At 42.4% G+C, this 24,671-nt stretch overlaps 1 protein-coding gene across 1 annotated transcript; it reads left to right on the top strand.

The window, feature by feature from the left end:
- The first annotated feature begins 5,707 nt into the window (after nt 1-5,707).
- tnpo2b (transportin 2b) lies at nt 5,708-23,441 on the top strand. Its single transcript, XM_080452195.1, has 24 exons — nt 5,708-5,918; nt 6,811-6,910; nt 7,250-7,325; nt 7,487-7,636; nt 7,960-8,066; nt 8,230-8,363; nt 8,484-8,565; nt 8,784-8,906; nt 9,413-9,531; nt 10,133-10,193; nt 10,367-10,541; nt 10,892-11,044; nt 12,458-12,683; nt 13,471-13,642; nt 16,098-16,292; nt 17,048-17,206; nt 18,468-18,555; nt 18,729-18,827; nt 19,549-19,644; nt 20,868-20,943; nt 21,558-21,657; nt 21,757-21,831; nt 22,710-22,834; nt 23,308-23,441. Exons 2-23 carry the CDS (start codon nt 6,812-6,814, stop codon nt 22,815-22,817), a joined length of 2,673 nt encoding a protein of 890 aa, XP_080308321.1. The 5' UTR covers nt 5,708-5,918; nt 6,811; the 3' UTR covers nt 22,818-22,834; nt 23,308-23,441.
- Nucleotides 23,442-24,671: the final 1,230 nt, after the last annotated feature.

The following is a 24,671-nucleotide window of genomic DNA, read 5'->3' as shown; positions in this document are numbered from 1 at the left end:
CCCATTCAATTTGTGTAGTGTAGTCTGTGTGAATAGGTTCTGTGGAAAACGTGAACCTGTATTTGTTAATACAAATGTCTCCCATTTACACTTAAAGGTAGTGTAAGTTTTATGTTTCTTTTGTTAAAATAAGTGTTAAAGGACGACTTCAGACATTTTCAACTTATCTTCATAATTGGTCAGTATAACTGTCAGGGATAAAATATTAATGAGTATTTTTTAAATGTTGAAATCATCCTTCAAAAATATGTTAACACCCATGGCATATTGTGCTAGTGTTTACAGCAACATATAACATATAAATAAATGGGCAATATATTGTACCCAGAAAATATTTTAAAACTTGAATCACTTTTGTACAGTGCTTCATCAATGTCATTCAGCACAACAGAGGTAAAAAAGCCATTTTAAAGCATATTACAGTACATGTTGTTAATCATGTACTGTAATATAGTATAATATAGTAATCATGTGTCATAACAAAGAGGACCTACTGAAGTGTCTATGTGCTGAGGTGACTAAATCTCCCTGTAATATTTGATTATTTCACCCTTTCTCCCTTGCTCCCAAAAACACATGTCATTCAGTGCAATGCATAAAAAACATTTTATCCCCGAAAGTTATACTGAATGACATTTTGACACTTTAAAACTGAATAACAAACATCAAATTCATAGTTTGCAGTGCAAATATTTATGGGTCAAAAGAAGGGTATGAGTTGAGTTATTTAATATCAGATTCATATATATCTATCTATCTATCTATATCTATATCTATATCTATATCTATCTATATCTATATCTATATCTATATCTATATCTATATATATATATATATATATATATATATATATATATATATATATATATATATATAAAAATAATGTGCCTATTACGTTGTGCCTGACGCCACCTGGTGGTTGTTTATGAATTGCTCAAAGCACTGTTAACATCGTAATAATATGAGAGTTTGTGTTGATACAAGTGAATATGTAGAAACATTATCATTCATAGGTGCCTCGGGGAGGTGGTGCCCCCAGAGGCAAAAAAAAAGAAATATATATGTTGTTTTTTTAAACAATAAACTTTGAGGTACACCCAGAGCGCTCACCTAACCTCGCGTCACCAGGCTTTCCGCAGTACATGTGTACGCCTGGTTTCTATTTACTGCAGTGCTCAGTGCTCTGATTCAGTCTAGGAGTCATTCCACGAAACCGGTACGATTTGCATTTTTTTTTTTTTTTAAATGACCCAAATGTTTCACTTTTCTGAATACCCCACAACATTAAGGACATATTTAACTTGCAGAAAAAAATATTTTCCCATCTCAGGCATTAAATCCATATTATTATTGGTCATTATTATATGATACAGCACTATATTTTCTCAACCCTGTTATGGACACTCTGGAAGCCGTTTGAATATGATTATGAACTGTATTTGTAATTAAACAAACATTTTCCTATTCATAAAATGTCCCTCACACTAATTCAATAATTGGAAATATAAAAAGTACATCAATTCTCCCACTTTTGTTATACTAAAGCCTTAAATGTGCCATTTTTTAAAATTATTTGATGCTTTTTTATCATAAATCTACTTTAGCATCTGACTTTTAACTAAACAAGGTATTGTTATGATTGCTCTGAACATTTCTGACAGAGTTCAACAAACATTACATACATTTTCATAAAATATTAAAGAAATAATCACAGAAAATATAGGCGTGACAGGGTTGAGACTAGGATAACAGGGTTGAAGGTGGTAAACGGGGTTGAAGAGACAAATACAGCTTAACATAAATAGTTGTTTTTAATCTCAAATTCAATGTAATATTTTCAATAAACATTGTATTTCATTATGCAACCATTTAAGAAGAACAATAGACATCCATTTTAATTTAACTGAATTGTATTAACACTCTTAATCCAGGGTCTTAATGATATGTAATATAGCAGTTCTACTAGCAGTTTGCTAATGATCTAATGATCCCCTTAATCCAGACTCTTGTCTGGAGGGTTACTGTCAGGAGGGGCTATGTCCATGGGGATATTGACATGAGGGGACATGTCTGGATGGACAGGTTCGGGAGGGGCCAAGTCTGTGTCCGGGCAGTCAAAGTCCGGGGGGACCATGTCTTCAGAGCACTGTGGTGGGCCTTCCGCACTGTCAACAGCAGAATGGACAACATCCTGTTCAGGGGCTGGAGAAAGTCAGACTGTGAGAGAGTCAGACTGGGCAACATCAGACCCTTGGTCAAGTGAGTCGTCATCCTCTTCTGAATGAACTTCATCATCACCTGCCTGCATCAGCCAGTTGACTGTACGGACATCACTGTCTTCCATCACGGGGCAAGAAGCTAACAGAGAGTAGTAGATTCCTGTGGACGACTCTCTCTCTCTGCCTGTCAGGCAATCCTTGACTCTGTAGACATTGATCTCAGGCTTGACTGACATGACCTCATAAGGAGTCGACTCCCACTTGTCTGTAACTTTGCGTTTCCCTGGCACACCTCTGTTGGCGATCAACACTCTGTCTCCAACGACGAGGGGTGAGCCCTTGACTTTGCGATTGTACAGCTTAGCATGGCGACTCTGTTCTTTGAGACTGTTCCTCTGCACAATCTGAGCAGCCTCATGTAGATCTTTCTTCAGGTGGGACACAAAGTCTGAGTGGCTGACAACAGCGTCATTGGTGAGAGCATGCTGAAACATGACGTTGACGGGAAGACGAGGGATTCTCTTGAACACAAGGTAGAACGGTGCAAACCCTGTTGTCTCATGCTCCATGCAGTTATAGCAGAAGGTGAGCAACTGCAGCATTTGCAGCCACTTTGCTTTGGATAGAGGGGGAAGGGACCTGATCATATCTCCCAGCGTTCTGTTAAATCGCTCTGTGACACCATTTCCCATGGGTGATACGGAGTCGTATGGGATTTCTGCACCCCGGCCATCTCTAGAAGCTCCTTAATCAGCTTGCTCATAAAGTTGGCTCCCTGATTCGAATGCAGACGACGGGGAAAACCATAAATGAGAAAGAAGTCATTCCAGAGACGACGAGCGACTTGCTTGGCAGTCTGATTCTTGCATGGGAAGGCGTGTGCCATCTTGGAGAAATGATCAGTCACGCCTAGAACATCCACAGACTTGCTCCCTTGCTCAGCAGTCCAAAAGTCTATGCAGACTAATTCCATAGGCTCAGAGGTGACTATGTTCTTGAGTGGTACACGGCTGTGTGGCTCAGGTGTCTTCCCTACTATGCAGCGCTGACAGGACTTAACATAGTACACAACATCACGTTCCATGCCACTCCAGAAGAACCGTTGCCTCACCAGAGACAAGGTACGGTGCTGGCCTTGGTGACCCGCTGTGTCATGGAGACCGTGGAGTTGGGCACTATGAAGTGGAAGATCTTCTTGTTCATGTGGGGATCTTTCTTTGTCTTGTACAGTATGCCATTCTGTATGGTGAGTCTACTCCAATGCTTCAGCAGCTTGATCACGCTACGTGACTCAACAGCTCTCTCAAGCTTGGTAGGTCTCTTGTGCCTCTGTACAAAGTACATGGCCCTGCTTATTGTGTTGTCATTCTCTTGTTGACTGACAAGCTGGCTCTGCGGGAGTGCAGTGGACTGGTCTTCCTTCTGCAGAAGATTGAAGTCAGCATCTGTTCCCATCACGTGACTCAGACCCCCAGTGGACTGAGCATTGAGGATGGCTCTGATGCGACTGAGCATCTTGTGTCTGGTGGAACTGCCTCTTGCACTGGGTTCGATGTCTCACCGCCTTCATCCACAACAGCCTGACAGTTGTTGGACACTCTGAACACCTCTTGTACGGTTCTGTCGTTCACGCCGCTGACCTGGTCCAACAGCGAGGTATAAGGCTCGGTCACAAGGCGATGACTGACACACGACTGGACAAACGGCTCACGGCTCAAGGCGTCGGCTACGATGTTCTTTGGGCCGGGGATGTACTTCAAGTCAAAGTCGTATGCAGTGAGCTTCGCCACCCACCGCTGTTCACACACATCAAGTCTGGGTTTGGTCAGAATGTATGTCAAGGGGTTATTGTCAGTCCATGTGGTGAAGTGTCTGCCTTTCAACCAATGGCTGAACTTGTCACATACTGCCCATTTCAAGGCCAGAAATTCAAGCCGGTGTGCGGGGTAGTTCAGTTGGGAATGAGAGAGGGTTCTACTCGCAAAGGCGACTGGTCTGGCTAGTTTTTCACCACCTTTTTCATCTCCAGGATAAACGCTGGTGCCGCTGTCATTGATTGCTTTTTTTCCCTTAGCCTCTACATTGTTTTTCCATCTTTGTCGCTCTCTCTGCAGGTATTGCTCTCTCCTTGCAGGATCAGCATTTAGGCGGGCACGGTACTGCCTCTGCCTTTCTGCTGCTGTTGTTGGTGCCATCTTGGACTCATAGATGTCTGTAGATAATTACATTGATATAATTAAATCAAATATACTTCCAGAGCTATTCTATAGGCAGAAACTTTTAGAAGAATAGAAAACTTTTCCAATGATGTGATTCTGATAAGCTATTATTGTATGACTGTAAAAAAAAGAAAAACAGCAAACCCAGCTTTAGCATATAGATTATGAAGTATATAATATGCATGTAGTATAAGAATGTTAATGTAATATAATAATTAATTTAAATAATATTCAACTTCACAACTAAAGTGTTAAAAACACAACCCCGTCACAATCTCTCAACCCTGTTATGATGAAATTAATAACGGGGTTGAGTGTAACGGGGTTGTGATTTTTTACTCAAGATGGCCACTACTCTACCTGTGTTGATTAAGAGGAGACCACATGGCATGCATGATAGTAAGAAATCCAATATATTGTTGAAATAACAAAGATAATTTTCCAAAACAATTGTTTTCTATATTTATTACATGTAACGGAGTTGAGCTGTTAAGCTTTACGACCACACTATGCAAGTTTAAATGACTATAAAACATTGTAAAAGAAGGTGGGAAGTTACCTTTCTCTGCAGCATGTTGTTCAGAAGACTTGTAGAATGTCACTTCCTGTTGGTGATGTCACTAAAGGACCAGTTCATTATTTTTATGGAGGGTGGAATGACTTGTGTAACGGGGTTGAGTGCGACTGGGGGACGGATCTATATAATGCAATTTTAATGATTAATCATCTATTTATTAAAAAACAAAACATGACCAGCAATAAAGCACGGATACAATTGTATGTCAATGGCAAAATGTATTATTTTTTTTACATTTTTAATAGTCATATCTCAAGTCCACTTTCATCGAAGGCCATGGGGGACATGAAAAAATTGACAAAATAGGTGGTGTCTACTGAAAAAAGCAAGATAATTTATGATATAAAGATAAAATGTATGTAAATCGTTTACACAATATTCAAGGTAACATTTCAATTGATTCTAAAAAGCTTTTAAAATTTGATTTTGGTGACCCGATGGATACAATACACTCAAAAAGGTCAGAGGGACCGCAAATCGTACCGGTTTCGTGGAATGACTCCTAGATTAAAACCCGCCTACTGTATCCGGTAATTTGCACATACACACACATAAGTGCACGCACCACTTCCGTGTCCGCTCTGTCTAGACCCAGACCGGATCAGCAACGTGCAAAGTGAATTGATCCCAGCCAGCCTGGGCTGTACCTAACGTTACTACGGAAGCCGAATATGACCAACGATCACCCGGCTTGATTGCAATGCATGCAATCTCTGTCACACATACACCACCTAGCTTAGCTTATTTGATATAACGTTAGCGAGCCAACGTTATCAACTGAGATCAGACCGCTGTATTTATATTGTGTTTTATAATCCAGTCACTGGTCGTGACCACAGCGGAACTACACTACAATCGAACGTATACTAGGATATTACACATCTGACAAATCGCTGCGACCAGGTAAAAATCTTTGGCGGTACTTTCAACATTTAGCCATGCTAATGAAAGCTATCATCCGTGATATGCATGTTAATGTACGTGGCGTTGCTTTGTCTGGCTCGTTTTGGATCACCAACTTCATCTAACATAGTAACATTTCTGCAAGTTCGCCTATTACCACACATAGACAGCAGCCATTCACTTTGTGTGTCAGTATTGGTGTGGTGCTAACCTTAACTAGCGTATAGCTATGCTATTCGTTAGCTGAATGTGTGTCATGTTTGGAGAGGCCGTGTGCAGGGCCCAGATTGGCGTCGGTCGTCGTCATTGTGTTAAAGCTAGTAAAGCCAGCTTATCAAGGGACTGGAGAAGCAAACATAAACACAGCGTATCGTTCATATGAGCGCGTTTGTTTTATTATGCTCCGCTGAGTTGCGAACATGATGCAGCATCTGCTTAATACACACCCGATCCGTTGTTGACAAAAGTCTACTGACTTGATGCTGATTTTCTGCTCGTTAGGTTGTAATGACAATGACAATACTGTAACATACTATAGATCAGTGTTTCTCAAAGTGGATTTCAGGGACTCTCAGGGTTCCTTTTGGGGAGTCTAAATGTACCGTTACAACCGGTCCATTTGGTTCCATTTGTATACTGTCAGAGTGAAGGGGAGACCTTGAAATGTAAAAGTTGGAGAACCATTGCTATAGATAGATTCTGTTTCTGTACTGGTATACACAGGACCACAATGGAAACAAGTCCTTATGTGTCATCCTTTTAGCTGCATCATTGTATAATCGTACCATTTGCTAACTGTAAATAAAGTATTCAATCAATCAATGCATTTCGAGCTGGAGGAGAGTTCCGATTGTGTCTGTTTCACAAGTCATTGTGTGTCTGTGTGATGTAGGATGGAGTGGCAGCCAGATGAGCAGGGTCTGCAGCAAGTTCTTCAGCTCCTGAAGGACTCCCAATCCCCAGACACTGCAACACAGAGAGCTGTACAGGAAGTATCTTTTCAGCAGTGTGCGTGGGTGCAAAGTGTCTTGCAAAGATAGTGCTGGTCTGCCCAGCATAAGTGTGAAGCATGTGTCTTTACGTGAGACAATAATAAAAACTGTCTGGGAGTGTTGCCATTTGCGGCTTGTATCAGCCCAGCTGGTGTGTCTGTGTGAATGTCTATAAGTCTTCCACGCTCGCTGTGTGTGTGAGACAAGGACATATTATGTGGGTGTGCAGGCCTAATGGTTTTTGCCATTTTCACGTAAGTAATTAGCCTCGGGAACCGATTCCCGAGCCATGTGGCCCATTTACCTGTAGTTGGTTGAATTCCTTAACAGAGCCTGCAGAAACTGGAACAACTAAACCAGTTTCCGGACTTCAACAACTATCTCATCTTTGTCCTCACAAGCCTAAAATCTGAGGGTATGTAATGTATACTGTACGTAGATATATAAAAAAGAAATAACTGAAATTGCAATTTACCCTTACTGACTCTGGTATTTGTTGCCCTAAATCATTCTGCCTCCTATTTTCACAGTTTTCTCCTTACTAATGTGTCTCTTCTGCTGCGTTCCCATCTCTAGATGAGCCCACGCGTTCCTTGAGTGGCCTGATACTGAAAAACAATGTGAAGGCTCATTACCAGAACTTCCCTCCCACTGTGGCTGAGTTCATCAAACGGGAATGCCTCAATAACATCGGAGACCCCTCTGCGCTTATCAGAGCTACAATTGGTGCGTGCTTTATATGAGAGATAGAGCGAGAGATTTTCAGCTAGTGTGAGTCAGAACACGTAGGTGGCTGTGGAAGTAATGGGATGATTTTTTTTCTCCCAAGAGATTTAACCCCTTTCAACCCGTTATCCCTATTTTGGGAATGTTATTATAGGCAATTGTTTAACCCCTTTCAACCCGGCATCCCTATTTCGGTAATGTCATTATAGGCAATTGTTTAAAAAGAGGGATAAAAAAAATGTTTTTTTAGCTAACCTATTGATCCTTTTAGTTTTATTCTCTGATTAGACTGTGTTCCCTCCATGTCTCTCTCGGCTGTCTAGGCATCCTAATCACAACGATTGCGTCGAAAGGAGAGCTGCAGACCTGGCCAGAGCTTCTGCCCCAGCTCTGTAACCTGCTGAATTCAGAGGACTATAATACCTGCGAGGTCAGACATGCTCTCACACGTGACGTGCACAATGCCTTTCAAATGCAGCCTTGACCTCCGTACTGTATGACATGACAAATTTATCTCAGCTGTTACCGCCTGTGGTTTAACTGTGTGTGTGTGTCTATATGTGCACCGGCGTGACCATGTGTCTGTCCTTCAGGGCTCTTTCGGAGCGCTGCAGAAGATCTGTGAGGATTCGTCGGAGCTGCTGGACAGTGATGCTCTCAACAGGCCCCTCAACGTCATGATCCCCAAGTTCCTCCAGTTCTTTAAACACTGCAGCCCCAAGATCAGGTCAGTGAAAGACTCATTCATGCTCTGTGTCTCTGTTCTCCTCCTCAGCAACCCTCACCCTATGTGTCCCCCTTTGTTAAAGTCATCTTTTAGATCCCATTTTATTTGTCTCTCTCTCAGGTCTCATGCTATAGCGTGTGTGAACCAGTTTATCATTGGCCGAGCTCAGGCTCTGATGGATAACATTGATACCTTCATTGAGGTGAGAGGTGACCTCCGTCAACCCCCCCCCCCCCTCCCCCCTTGTTTGAGCATCAGTGGTTTGCAAGATTCAGCTGGTCTCTGTGCGTGTCGGACACATTTTCTGGACACCAAGCATATCACTGTTTATTGACTGTGATGTCATCTTTATTAATATTGCCACTTCCATCCATCCTTCCTCTTTATCTCACCCTACTTAACTGCCTTGTACCCCTTCAGAGCCTGTTTGCGCTGGCCGGGGACGAGGACTGCGAGGTGAGGAAGAACGTTTGCAGGGCTCTGGTGATGCTCCTGGAGGTCCGCATCGACCGCCTCATCCCACACATGCACAGCATCATACAGGTGAGGACAAATACACATGGAACTTGGATGTAGCTGCACCAGCGTGAAATCACATGACGGAGATCATGCATAGCTCAATGAGTTCCATGTGCTGATTGCACTGACCCGCAATGGGGTCAAACCCCAGGGGTTGATTCCCACCTCACAGGCAGGGTGGTTGTGTTTTGTAAATCCTCCCCATCACCACTGCTTTTGTCTCTTTACTTCTATCTCAATAAAGCATAAGTGGCAAATGTCTTTAGCCTTAGTTATGCGGTAGACCTCACTGTTTTTGAGTTGTACATACTTATTTTGCGCAATTTTAGAATATTAACATTGGTCATTTTGAAACATTTAATTACATTTAGGAAGCCCACTATACTGTATAGTTGAAAGTAGTTGAGATGTTGTTATAGATTATAGATTATTTATGAACACAGTCCAGCAAAAATAATTGGGAACATCATTTTAGCCATCACTGTAATCTCCATTTTCGTAATGTTCACATGTTGTTTGTCTCCCACCAGTACATGCTGCAGAGGACCCAGGACCCAGATGAGAATGTGGCTCTGGAGGCGTGTGAGTTCTGGCTCACCCTGGCAGAGCAACCCATCTGTAAAGAAGCACTGTCTGGACACCTGGTGCAGTAAGTACCTCCAGGCTGTGGTTTAGTCCTATTGAATGGTTTATTAGGCCTGTCACAATTATTATATAATTGCCTAATCGCGATTATTTGAGATAATCGCATTTATTTTGCATAATCGTTTCCATGTTGAAAAATGTTAAAACATTTTCAAACATCCTATATTAAAATCGGGAGGGTGTGCGGGCGGACGGACCTCTGACTCAGATATAACCATAATCAAACCCAATACGCCCATATATAGGCAGGAGGACCACGGCCACGTCACTCTGACTCAGACATAACCATAAACAAACCCTATATGCCCATATATAGGCATATATGGAGATCCGGTTGTCCAGATCAGACCGCTATGCACATATATGGTCATGTGCATAAATGGGACCGACGGACTTCAAACTCGGCTCGTGCATCACCAAGGACTTGAGCGAGTGCGGTGCCATTATTTGTGTGACAATTAATCATCAAGTAAAACTTGAGTAAAAAACATGATAGTGACAGCCTATTTCACATAGTGGTTTAGTCCTGTTGAATGGACTTCATTTGACAGTAATCAGATAGTAGAGGCAGTGATTGCTCAATGTTTCATGTCTTCTCTTCCCAGACTGACCCCTATCTTGGTGAATGGCATGAAGTACTCTGAGATTGACATCATTCTGCTGAAGGTGAGAGTGTTGTTCAGCTGATAGACTGCAGCCCAGGGCAATGTCACTGTTCACCCACACACAAATCTCTTTGTCAGCTTTATTGTCCACAAATATGGATTTATTTGGGTTACCTGCTACTGTAATCCATCTCTCTCTTGTCTGTTCTCACTCTGCCATATGTTCTCTTGCAGGGGGATGTAGAGGAGGAGGATGAGACTGTCCCGGACAGCGAGCAGGACATCAAACCTCGCTTCCATAAGTCCCGCACCGTTACCCTGCAGCACGAGGGAGGGGAAGGTGAGGAGGGCGAGGACATCGACGATGATGACGATGACGACGATGACACACTTTCGGACTGGAACCTACGTAAGTCAACAGTGCTTGACGAATGATTTCCTCGGAGCGAGTGCTTATTGTTTAAAGTTTTTTGGGGGATATTGGAATGCTGTAAAAATGCCTGAAGCTATATCATGAAATATTTATGGCTGGTAGTAACTGTTTACAATTTTTAGGCTATTATTCTAGATGGCTTGGAGGACAAAATGATTTAATTGCCTCTGGTATCAAGATATTATATATTGTAGATGTCGACTACAGTCCACATGCGAGGTTTTAATACTCCCAAGGCATTAACTATGGAAGGCTAAGTAGCAATACGCTTTTGTCAGCAATTATTTATGCAGCGCTAACTAAGTGCTTCTCCCTCCTCCCTGTAGGGAAGTGTTCGGCAGCAGCACTGGATGTGTTAGCCAACGTTTTCCGTGATGATCTGCTTCCCCACCTCCTGCCTCTGCTCAAGGGCCTGCTCTTCCACCCTGACTGGGTCATCAAGGAGTCGGGCATCCTCGTGCTCGGGGCTATTGCTGAAGGTGAGACATAGCTGCTGCTCATTGGGCCTTGCAAAAGCTAGGGATTTACTCTTACCAGCTCATGTGGAGAAGGGTTTCTGCATGTGGGGTTATATCTGTTCATACAGAGCTTTGACTGAACAGTTGCAGACTGTTTAAATTGAACAGGAAATCAGAGCAAACCTAAGCATAGTTTTAAATTAAAATCCCTTTATACTTGAAGTCATACTGTGTAACCTTTTCAATTAAACGAACATCATTTTGAATGATATAATCTTTCACTGGTATATTCTTCACAATAACCATTCCACATGTGTGTTTTTTGACAACTTCTCCAAACACTATCTTTTTTGTAACGAGCGTCTGACCCTGATGTGAGTGTCAGGGGCAGACTCTTGCGGCAAAATGACACAATTACTGGAAATGTATTTATTTAAAAGTTCATACATATTAGAGTCCTGTTTTATTCAGAAATATTCTGATGGGATGGGCAGGAGAGGGAGCATTGGGACCTGACAAAGGCCTTCTGTTACTGGAGTGACAGGAATTGCCTCCTAATAAACACCGCCAAGACTAAGTGGTGGACTATCGTAGGAAAAAGCCCATTCTCCAGACTGTCAACATCCAAGGGACAGCTATTGAGCGGGTACAGACCTATAAGTACTTTTGACTCGAGAGTGCATCTGGATGAGAACCTGAACTGGTCCCTGAACACTGATGCTGTCTATAAAAGAGGGCAGGGTTGGCTCTTCTTCCTGAGGAGGCTCGGGTCTTTTGACGATGTGTAGCAAAATGATGCACGTTTTACCAGTCTGTTGTTGCAAGTGTCCTGTTCTATGCTGCAGTCTGCTGGGGTGGGCAGCGTAATGGACAACGATGCTAACCGGCTGAACAAGCTGATGAAGAAGGCTGGCTCTGTGCTTGAGGCCGGACTCACAGGAGACTGTTGTGAAGAGATGCATATGGATTAAGATGCTGGCCATAATGGACAATGTTGGTCATCCTCTCCACAACATCCTGGCGGGCCAGAAAAGCAGCCGCAAAGAACTGTTCATCTCTCTGCGCTGCAAGAACGATCGGTTTAAGAAAACCTTTGTCCCCACAGCAGTTCTTTAACACCACGACCAGCCGCTAGACTTATAGCACTGGACTACTAGTCGTCAGTTACAGTATATATGGGCTTGGCTATGTGCAATTCAATAACATATGATTATTCCCTGTGAAACCTTTTTATGCTATTTATGTTTTTAGTATTTTTTAACCCTCTTGTGTTGTGTTTTTAACTCAAGTCTGTATGAGATTTGTGACACCTGAATTTCTTGTCTGTTTAGTTTCTGACAACATTTTGGTTGCTTTCCAAAATATCCTTGGCGTTACTAAAATGGATGTTACACAGTAAGATTTGAACTCATATGTAACCATATCTCTATCCAGGCTGTATGCAGGGTATGGTGCCTTATCTGCCGGAGCTCATGCCCCACCTCATTCAGTGTCTGTGTGACAAGAAGGCGCTGGTGCGTTCCATTGCCTGCTGGACCCTCAGCCGCTACGCCCACTGGGTGGTCAGCCAGCCCTCCGATTCTCACCTCAAACCCCTCATGACTGAGCTGCTCAAACGCATTCTGGATGGGAACAAGAGGGTACAGGAAGCTGCCTGCAGGTAAGGCTGTGCATGTGTGTGTGTGTGTGTGTGTGTGTGTTTACTTTCATTTGTTTCTTTTCAACGGTTTGTCATTCGGCGCGCCTCCGCGCAAGTGGAGCTTACTATGAAACCGTGCTCGGGTTGTGTGTCTGTCTGTGTGCAGTATTGTGTGCACTGCCTGTGTGAGTGCACTACAGTGTGGCTGAAATCCGCCTGCCCCTGGGTGACTAATTACACTCCTCTGAGAGAAATAGAGCAGCTACAGTAAAAAATAACACATCTAAAAGCATCTAGACGAGTTCAGCTATTGGGATATCTAAGAATTCCATGTCATTTGTGCATATTTCAGGCCGGATGGCAAGTTGAAAACGCCTTTAGTTTCAAACAAACATAACAATTTAAAAAAGACAAAAGAAATTGGGGCTAGCGGTATGGAGCCTTCTTGTGGCGGCCCTGTTCTCACTAATTTCACTGTACCACCCACTTCTCTGCAATTGCTCATTCCTTTCGATTCTTCTTATTGTTATTTTCGAGCTGGGTTCGCTTCCCGCGTTCGCGCGTCTTACTTGTGGAGATGTTTTTGTCCTATGATTATAAAATTACAAATGGCTTATACATACTTTGTTTCTTACCTTTTATTTTGTATTACCATGTAATTTAGTTTATATTGCTTCTGTATTATTACTCATTATTATAAACCAATCTGGTGTGTTTGTATTTTGTGTTTAATTTCAAGTACTTTTCCAATCCACCTGTCCCTGTATCGGCTTATCACCCTGCCTCCTCCCGCTCTCCCTCTCCTCAGTGCGTTTGCCACCCTGGAGGAGGAGGCATGCACAGAGCTGGTGCCCTACTTGAGCTTCATCCTGGACACCTTGGTCTTTGCCTTCGGGAAGTACCAACACAAGAACCTGCTCATCCTCTACGACGCCATAGGAACGCTGGCCGACTCTGTGGGACACCACCTCAACCAGCCTGTAAGCCCCAACTGCAGCGGACAACTAGTCATTCTGGCAAATAGCTACTTCCTGTTGTGAGGGCCACAAAAATGGCCTTCCAGAGGCCCAGGGCTTCTGTATTTGGTCTACAGCCAATTTGATCCAAATGTTGCTAGGAAACAAGCCATTATGCTTGGACTCCGGTTAGCTGGTTGTTGGGTTATATTGCAGTATAGGTTAGGCTAACTATGTCAGCTATCATCCACTAGTTTAGAATGGTTGAAGTGGAGGGTAGAAGAGATAATTTCTCCCTGCATGTTTTTTTTCTCACAATATTGAAGTACTGGACATTGTAGCTAGCTAAGCTAACAGCTGACCACCAAGGCCCTTTTAAGGCTCTAATAATGATGCCTACAACTGATGTTGGGGATGGGGACCCAATGGTCTTTCCTCTAGTGCCACCATTAGGCCACAATTTCTACTTCCACACAAGATATCTCAAAATCGAATCAGCAGATTACCATGAAACCTTCTGAGTGCATGCATACTCCCCAGAGTATGTTCAAAATACTCAGAAATCACAGACAGCTTTCTGGTCTTTGCTCACTGTGTTTGTGTGTGTTCTGATGTTCAGGAGTACATCCAGAAGCACATGCTCGCTGTGTGTTTATTTTCTCACTGTGTGTGTGTGTGTGTGTGTGTGTGTGTGTGTGTGTTTCATGTTCAGGAGTACATCAGAAGCGGATACATTACTCGCTGTGTGTTTATTTTCTCACTGTTTGTGTGTGTTTCATGTTCAGGAGAACATCCAGAAGCTGATGCTCACTGTGTGTTTGTGTGTTTATTCTTTGCTCATGTGGTCAGCTCAGAGTGAGACATTTTCGGGAACGGGAAGTGAAGCCATTATGCTGGGAAATCCCGGGAAATTTACTTTGTTTGGCCTTGTTTTCATTCAGTCAAACTCATTGATCATATTACACATTAACTACAAGGAGAAATATGAATAACTTACCTTAACCTTCCTGTATGGTTTCCCAACCTGACCACTTAAGTGTATTATTTGGTGTTCATCAATGTTAGAATGAACATAATATAAACTGGGCATGCAGCTTGAACTTTGATGAAGCTGAGCCTGTGAGGAATATGAATGCCAAGTTCATGGCCTGTGATATGTCTGCTGAGAAGAACAGCCACACATGGAAGTGATATTTGACAATTCTTCATTGTATAAACAAACAAATGTAGTTAAAGCAGGTTAGGCAAGTCTATTGTGTGTCATGACGCACAGAGAAAATTGAAGACATAATATCTGCGGTTTCTCCTTCATAAAAGGCTTAGTGATTGGGTCAGCTAGATAGATTATTACACATACTGCCAGGCTCTGCTTGGCTCATCACCACACACCATTTAACTGTTTCTTAAGGTTCTTATGTAGTGTTTGAAACGGGGAGAAGAGACATAGTGTACAGAGTAGTTTAGGGGGTTAAGTGTCTTGCTCAGGGACACCTCACCACATTACCTGGGCTGGGAATCGAACCTGGGACGACCTGCTTACCAGGCGGGCTCTCTAGCCATTCAGCTATGGCTGCCCCAAATTAGGGCAAATGGGGTTATGAACATGTTTAACTGAGAAATGCATCTTATAGTATTGATATTTCCTAATTTTACACCATCTGCTCTTGGCGGTCTGTTTGAGGTGCTGTACATGGATTAATTGTTGTCAACTCGCCTCCCCTTTTTAGCATCCAAGAGATTCATTCTAACATTCGTTCTAGATTGGGATGGCACTGTTCACCCCACTAATGCTTCATTTATACGCCATCGTAAGACGTTGTCGCTCGCCGATAAGATCTACAAGCTTGCAAAGAGTTGTGAGTTTGTAGATCTGCTATTTTTGGCAAGGGACACAGTCATTCGACAAATGCTGCATGCTTTAAAGAGGAGGAGACTCATCATCTCACCAAACCAACCTATTTTCCATCTTGTAGAACGGGCAGCTTTTTTGCCATCTAATCTGGGTGGGGTGGGTGTTGTTCATGTTGGATCGCTTTTTTTGGAGCTTCTAATGAGGTACCAATACAAACATTGCAGCAGCCAGCTTCACTTCAGCTGCAGGCACAATATTGTATGTGTGTGTGTATTTAGAGACTAGTCCGCCAATCTCACGCTACTCTGAAACCGATCTTGGGCGCAGTTTTTGTCCCTTGATCACCAGTTTTTAGGGCTATTCTGGGATTTCTTGGGTCACCTTTGCCCTAGTAATTTCTACCACTGGTATTTTCAACGTCTAATTGTAAAATATGACCCATGTTCTGAAAAAATGTAAAACATTCATTATATTCCCTGGTTTCCTGTTATCTCGTGTGTGTGTTTGTCTGTCTGTCTGTTCTATGCTTTATGTGTGTGTGTTAACATGTTCAGGAGTACATCCAGAAACTGTTGCTTTGTGTCTGTCTGTTCTTTGCTCACTGTCTTTGTGTTTGTTGATATTCAGGAGTACATTCAGAAGCTGATGCCTCCGCTGATCGCCAAGTGGAATGAGCTCAAGGATGAGGACAAGGACCTGTTCCCCCTGCTGGAGTGTCTGTCCTCAGTGGCGACAGCCCTGCAGAGTGGCTTCTTGCCGTATTGTGAGCCTGTCTACCAGCGCTGTGTCACTCTGGTCCAGAAGACATTGGCCCAGGCCATGGTGAGGACATAGATCAATCATTCTCTCTCTCAGCTTGTTTGAATTGCAGTGTTTAGTGCCTTATTTTGAATGTCCGCTTTCCCATCCCTATATCACAAACCATTCCTTTTTTAGACTGTTCTATTCTTGTTCCAGCTCTCTCTACGTGTGTGTGTGTGTGTGTGTGTGTGTGCGTGTGCGTGTGCGTGTGTGTGTGCACAATCATGCTTTCTTATGAGTGACAGGCGTATGATGACATCCAAGCACTATTAAATAACCCACTGGGTTGTCTACTGCACACATGAATGCCAGCTCAGGCCTGAGAATCTGATAGTCCTTATTTTCCAACCCCCTTGACACTCTGCAAAGCTGTTTGAGAGGATTCTGTTTTGTTTAAAGCGCCAGTTAAATATAGTTTACTTGGCAGGACATGTTACTGTGTTGATCATATAATCGCAACGTCCTCTGTTCGATTTGACTCCGGCTGGAGAAGTGTGTTGCCAAAACCTGCTTTAACCCATCAAAACCGGTAAAGCGTCTGTGTCATTTTAGATTTTTGCATTGGCTTTTAAAAAATAGCAGATGTACAAGCTCACAGTGCGTCACTTCGTGCCGCGCGGCGAGCTTGTACATCTGTTATTTTTGAATTTTTTTGAAAATTCTTGAAAGTGAGAGAATTACTGATTTAGAAGGCATTTGCAGAATCGGCCTCACGGCTTAATTGGGTTAAAAATTATAATCTCTGTCTCTCTCCCTCTCTCCCGTTCCCCCTCCAGATGTACAGCCAGCAGCCAGATCAGTACGAGGCACCAGATAAAGACTTCATGATCGTTGCTCTGGATCTGTTGAGTGGCCTGGCTGAGGGGCTGGGGGGCCACGTGGACACACTAGTGGCTCGCAGTAACATCATGACACTACTCTTCCAGTGCATGCAGGTAGGGCTGTCACGATCAGGACGATTTAATTGTCATACAAATAATTGCGATTTAATGATTTAATTGCGTTTTTGCCATTTAACATTGGAACATATATGAATTAAAATTACATTTCTGTTTGCCTTTTAGGCTTTGTAAATGATATTTTCACATGGCAGATATGAAGAGAATTGACTGAAATAATTAATAACTTTATAAAAAAGGAAAGAATTGGGGACATAGTAGCTGATCTTGTGGCGCGTTGTAAGCTTGTAGATCACTATCTGATTTGAAGGGAAGACAAAATACAGAGACCATGGGCCTTATTGTGCAAGTATTTATGAGCACATTGTGCAAGTAAAGCTATTCCTTAATTCAATCCAAAGTAGAAGATAACTTTTAAGCAATCCCAAAACAATTATTATCATTGGTTAGCATAGTTGTAATTGCGTATTGCCTTTGGACAGCACATGCCTGAGAGAGACAGAAAGATAGAGTAAGTCAGAGAGTGAGAGAGAGACGGTGAGAGAGCAAGCACTGCTTGCAAGCATTTTTCTTTTTCTATAGAACACACTCACCTCCTTATTTCTGGCAAAAGAACGTCAGGATTGATCAAATGACAGACATCATTTCATTCGTAATAGTTGATATAGCTCCTGTTGTGAGTTTTGTGCCCATATGATAGTCTCTCGAGACAATCGTGTTGGCTCCCAAAGATTCTTTTGCTTCTGCCTAACAGTCCGTTCTTTGGAAGCTCTGAAAATGAGTAGAAAATAAAGTGGATATCCCGCCCTCCCACCCACTTCCGTTTCGCCCCTGTGCATTCACGTAAATGCGGCCTACTGGAAACCTAATTAGTCAAACCGTAGCTACCAAAAAATAATAAGAAGAAGAATATCCTTCCGGTCTGAAGAGCAGGTGATTGCTCCTGTTTTCAACTTTTATACAGCAGAATAACAGACTGTAGCATTCAAAGATTGTGGAAGAGATGGTCTGGCTTGAGAGACTATCTCTGGACAGCACAATGTCGGCACACGTTGAACGTGACACACCAGGAAAAACAAAACAGAAAAGCTTACTATCTGGTAAAACTGGGAAAGGAATATTTTAGAGTAGTTGGACTGTTATGTGTGTTAACCACTTTTAATCTGGTATCCCTATATTGGGCGCAGATTTTCAGAAATGTTCAAAAACTGCAAAAATAGCAGCTCTAGAATCTAATCTAATCATTGCACAATAACATATATAGAGCTTAAGTTGTTAACACCTCTTCTCTCTCTAGGATACAATGCCAGAAGTAAGACAGAGCTCATTTGCTCTACTGGGTGACCTAACAAAGGCCTGCTTTCCTCATGTCAAACCCTGCATTGGTAAAACCACACACACACACACACACACACACACACACACACACACACACACACACACACACACACACACACACACACACACTCTCTCTCTCCTTATCACCTGCATTTTAAATGCCTGTACATACTAGTGTTTTATATTTATGTGTGTGTGTGTGTGTGTGTGTACGTTGCAGCTGAGTTCATGCCAATCCTGGGCACAAACCTCAACCCAGAGTTCATCTCTGTGTGCAACAATGCTACTTGGGCCATCGGAGAGATCTGTATGCAGATGGGTGAGTCTCAGCAAGACTTCACTTTCTTACGTTTCTCTCCTCTCTGTGTAATGTCGATACATTTTTACTCTCTGACTTGAATTGGCACTGAGGGTTTCACTGTGATAACTCTATTGACATTTAGACCTGGAAAACCTATACGTTGTTATACCTTTCAAGCTGGGAGCACCAAGTTTTTCAGAAAACTTGGTAATGTACTCACCAGTGCCAAGGTTTTATTGTTGTTTTTTGTTTTTTTCAGGTCGCCATAGGCCCCGTTAAAATCCTTTAGATTGCCCGATCCAATGTTTGTAAACAACGGGCACATGTCCTGGTGTCTACTCGTCGAGACCGCGTGTCAAACGGAGCCGCCATGTTTGAGTTCTGATCGTTTATGTTAACATGGGAAATGCGAGGATGAAAAACTACATGTCCTGTACAGCTTTTACAGGGGTTTTTTGTGTACGACTTAGAATGAAGGCAGACGGGAAACAAAAAACGTGATCGCACTTCCGGTCGATTTCGGGTGGTGTTACACTGAAAATGGTCCCCCTGGAAAATTGAAAAAAAAAAAAAATCGAAAAAAAGGAAAAAGCACCACAGCCCGTAGGGCTACGGTCTCGGCGGTTAATGTGTTAATGACTAAATGGGTTAAGTTCTCTGTTCAATGGCATGTCTCTCTCTCTCTCTCTTTCTCTCTCTCTCTTTCTCTCTCTGCCCCTTTGCTTAATGTTTTACTCAGGAGTGGAGATGCAGCCGTACGTTGCCGTGGTTCTCAATCAGCTAGTGGAGATAATCAACAGGCCCAACACACCCAAGACCCTGCTGGAAAACACCGGTGGGTAAACAGTTCTATAGAGTACACACCTGAACACACACACATTTCTTGTTTCTTTGTTATTGTTGTTATTGCTGCTCCACTGTTAAGGAAGCAAAACTATGTGTACTCGCATACAAGATGTAACGATAAGAAACATGCTCTCTGAATCCTGCTGGAGAACACAGAAATGTACTTATACTTGTACACACAGACACACTCACCAACGCACATACTTTTCTTTTTACTTAATCTAACCACAACCTAACAAAATACACAAATGGCAATGGTTTTATTAACGAAATCACAGCAACAAATTGGTTTGTGTGTATGCACACACCTCCGTAACGAGACAACGGGATAAAGGGGGGTATTTTTCAACATAACTCTGTAAGCTTGGCTATTGTTTCCTCTGTCATGATGACAATCAATTACATTGCATGCTTTCATAGCCTGCATCCCTGATACATGATTAGGACATATACTAATTTGTGAATGTGGGGTCAATAACTTAAATGGCGCTTTTAACAAATGTTAAATGAAAACGTTCTAAATGTGCATTGTGCTATCATGGCCATGGCCGTTGTGTGTGGCATAGTTGATTCATTGGGATGTATGGTTGTATATTTTGTGATTACACTACATTGTGTACCTTTATACTGTATGCATATCGTCATCATAATGCCCACCATTGCAAATATATATTTATATAATAATTCTTTATATGTTTTGTGTTATTGTTGTAATTCTCATGGTTACAATGAAGTCTCTATAGTATGTTAGCTTATGTCACAGTTCCTACAGTATGTTATGGTTTTGTATCTGCAAGACCACTGTCTATTATATTTCTGTGACCGTCAGTGATATGCACGGTTTGCCGTGTGTGTGTGTGTGTGTGTAATGACGTGGTTGTGTGTGGCAGTCTTCCTATGGTTCCAGCACTGAGCAGTGTGCAGGAACCAATATGACTCCACACAGAGTGATTATGGTTCCTGCCGACAGGGCCTTTAAAGGCGTTGGGTTCCCTGTGCGATGGTACCATACATGATGTTACACTCATCTCTATTGCTGATATGATGCTGTGTAAAGAGATAAAGCAATGTATAGAGAAAAGGCATATTTGGAATTAATTAGAAATGGTCTACAGTACTTACAATTCAACTGTATTCTTGATTGTCTTGAACTTACCAAACAAATGCCCTATAGCAACCCTGACTCCTCTATCTCCCTGTGTCCTTCCTCAGCCATCACCATTGGTCGGCTTGGCTATGTGTGCCCTCAAGAGGTTGCTCCCTTGTTACCACAATTCATCAGACCTTGGTGAGAGCCTCTCGATTTTCTCTTCTATATCGCTCATTCTTTTGGGAGGAGTGGGGATGTACAGTACCCATTAACATCTATTAGGAGATAATTGTTTTCCTTCTGAACATTACGTTTTTGAAGTTTTTGCTTAATTTATATATTATAGTACAGCGACAGAAAACTGAGAGACAACAGAGGCAGATTTGAACTGGGTCCTAGTGAATACATGGTCAGCGCACTATCCGGTCAGCTACCGGCAGTGCCGTCTTTTTGCTTAAGAGCTACACAAAGCTTGCAACGTGGGCATTCTTAAACCAGTGTTATTATTCTAATCGTAGTCAATAACGAACGGTATGACAATAAAAAAGCATCTCGTAATCGTTGCTCCCTCAAGCCCAGTAATCTATAATATCTGGTCATCAGTACAGGTATTGCGGGCACCGGTCTAATCCTTGTTAATTCAAAATACAGTGACGTTCAGCTGTTAAACGCTTAAGACCTGTTCAAAACTGTCAAATATCTACAAGCTCACAACACGTCGCACCGCGACGTGACACTGTGGCTTGGCCAAAATAGGGATGGACGCTAGGGTGAAGGTGATTAACAAATGGTCATTGCTATCATTTTGACAGGTGCACTTCTCTGCGCAACATCCGAGACAATGAGGAGAAGGACTCTGCCTTCCGTGGGATCTGCATGATGATTGGTGTGAACCCAGGGGGCGTAGTGCAGGTACATACGGTCTCTTTTAATTGGTGGATCTGATTGTAGCATGATGTCACAGGAAGTGAAAAAAACTCATACGCTTTGAACCGTCTTCATCTGCTCTAGGACTTCATCTTTTTCTGCGATGCGGTGGCCTCCTGGGTGAGCCCTAAGGATGACCTGAGGGACATGTTCTACAAGGTGAGGGGGTGACAAGATAAACACAAACACGTGTGAAGTGTGGAGACTGACAATTGAATATCATACCAATAAATATTCTTGGTTTAGAGGCCTCGCCCCAATAATTCATGACATGAAGGAAACAGAATACGGCCAAAAAGAGAAACTTCTCGCGGAGATTTTTCCAATAGAAAAAATCCAATAGAACCAACTAAAAGTGGCACTAAAGGAAGTCATAAGAATGTGGTCTACACATAAATCACTGATGTGGTCAACAGTGGTTGAGATACAAAAATCATGCATTGCGCATTGTGTTTCCCTTATTGAACAGCCTACTTGCCAAACACAATTTTAGAAGTGATGAATTAGGTCCTGTTTCCATGCCTTCATACAGTTTTTCACAGCTGCAGTGTTGTGCAGAACCCCTCAACCCAGAATAATGTCGCAAACTTTATCTGGCTTGTGCAGCAGTTCACCCGCTAATCCAAGCAACCTGGCACAGCGCTAACATTCTAGGGCTACCAAGTATTCCGTGATGGGATAACATTTGTCACCATGTACATGAGTCAACACAACACCAAAATGTTCATCATTGGAATACTTTGATATTCATTTAAAGCATCATAGAGGAAATTATTTTGTGCAGTGTGCCCTCGTGAAGACCCATGGCTGCTGTTTTGAATAATTAACAAGTTGTGCCTCCCCCCGTGCCACCTGGCTGCCACGTTTAGGAGAGATGGACCTCACAACAGCCCTGAATGTTTATGGAGTGATAGTTTTTACAATTGATAAATGCGTAATCATTCATGGATGGTGGCTTCAGACGCACATGGGCACAATAAATCGCATCAATCACAAACCCTAATTTCCTGTTTTTTCCTCTCAACCTCCTCTCCCAGATCCTGCATGGTTTTAAGGAGCAGGTTGGGGAAGAGAACTGGCAGCAGTTCTCAGAACAGTTCCCACCGCTGTTGAAGGAAAGACTTCAGGCCTGTTATGGCGTTTAGACCCACCCACCTTAGAGGTACTAGTATTGTTATTATCAGTATTGGTATTGTTATTATCAGTATTCTTTACTATTATCACTATAAATATTGTATTATTACAATAATTATTGACATTTCTATGTTCATTACTATTATTATTATTGTTGTTGTTATAGATATATTCCCCATATCTTCATTGACACGTTTCTAAGCTTTAATGATAGCAAGGCCACTCGACAAGCCCATCAGTTTTTTTTGGGCCTTTCCGGCACATCAGATTTTTGTTCCTTTCCATATAAAAGTATTGTTTTTTTTACATTTTTGTTTTTTATCATAATGTCTTTTTAAATGTGAAACTAAACTAAACCTCAGAGGTACCCCCACAGACCCACCTCACACCCCCATGCACTTTGAACTGTTTACCCCATGCACTTTGAACTTATTCCTGACCACTCTCCTTTTTCTTTCTTTGGCCCTCCCCTCTTCTTTTGTCCCTCATCTGTCCCTGTAGGTGAGCCAGCTGGAGGAGGGTGAATGGGAAACTCATCCATCTGTGTATTGCACTGCCCTGATCTGATCTGGGAGGGGGGAGAGGGACGCTATTGGCCACTCCCCCCGACGGACGGCCCCCACGCCCTATATGTTTGTCCATAGAGGGAGGGTGGGCGGGAGGGGGGGAGGGACGGGGGACACCTCTAGATTAACTAGCCAGGGACCCGACACAGAAAAACTAACAGGTAGGGACAGATAGAGAGAGGGACAGAGAGAGAGAGAGAGAAAGGGAGGGACAGCTATAGCCAGGAAGAGTAGGACGGAGAAGTGGCGGGATTGGAGAGAGGCAGGGAAAGAGAGAGTGGGAATTCAATTGTATAACAAAGACAGGGAAAGAGAGATGTAGGGAGATATAGAGAGGTCAGTTAGTTTGTTGGGAGGACAGGGACTGATCAGATTTTAATGGGACTATAAAACTAAAGAGTAACTGATAGCTTGACTCACAAACAGACATAATGTATACACACACACATACAGATGCATATACAGTACATAGAACTGACTGTGGGTGGCACTGTTATTTAGACTTTTCAGACCTCCTATATACGTATGTAGTTAGGGACAGGCAGGTGTCTAAACTCTGTTTATTTCTGGGAGATATATCTATAACTTTCTTTTATGGGGTAAAAGGCTTCAATTAGAATTATCCTTTCATCACTGAACTCTTCGCTAACTGTAGGATAATCCTATCCACTATTCGCATCAATGTTTATTTACATTTCATTCCGTTTCTTTTTTTTTCTTATTTGTGGTTACCAGAGTGCTGCTTCACAGAGCCTGTCCATCTGTCAGACATATTCCTATCACAGTTTCTACCTGATCAAAAAACAAACAAAAAAAACTTTAAAAGGCAAATGTCGTCTTGTAGGCTTCACAGTAATCATTCATTCAGGAATGAATAATTCACAGGAATCATTCATTCAAGGATTAGGGCTATTAACATTGGATTTCTTTCCAGAAAGGAGAGGAATCTACTATCTGTCTATTTTTTATATATATATATACACTGTGTATATATATATATTCAAACCCAAGGTTTTGTGTGTATGTGCGTGCGTGTGTGTGCATGTGAAGTTGTTTGTGTTACCCTTACTTTGGCATTCTGTGTTAACGGTGTGTGAACTATGTATTGTTTTGATATGGTACCATGCTAAAAACTTGACTCCTACCCCAATGTCCTTTTTGCACCTGTTAACTGTGACCAAGTGTGTGTGTGTGCGTGCGTGTGTGCACGCGCTTGCGTGCATGCGCAAGTGTGTGTACATGTCTTCGTCTGCCTACATTTGTACTGATATCCATTTGATGCCATATTGATATCTTAAG

The sequence above is a fragment of the Gymnoscopelus braueri genome, assembly GCF_963280865.1.
Source record: "Gymnoscopelus braueri genome assembly, chromosome: 2".
Classification (NCBI taxonomy): domain Eukaryota; kingdom Metazoa; phylum Chordata; class Actinopteri; order Myctophiformes; family Myctophidae; genus Gymnoscopelus; species Gymnoscopelus braueri.
Note: the sequence above shows the minus strand (reverse complement) of the source record. Positions and strands in the feature narration are given on the sequence as shown.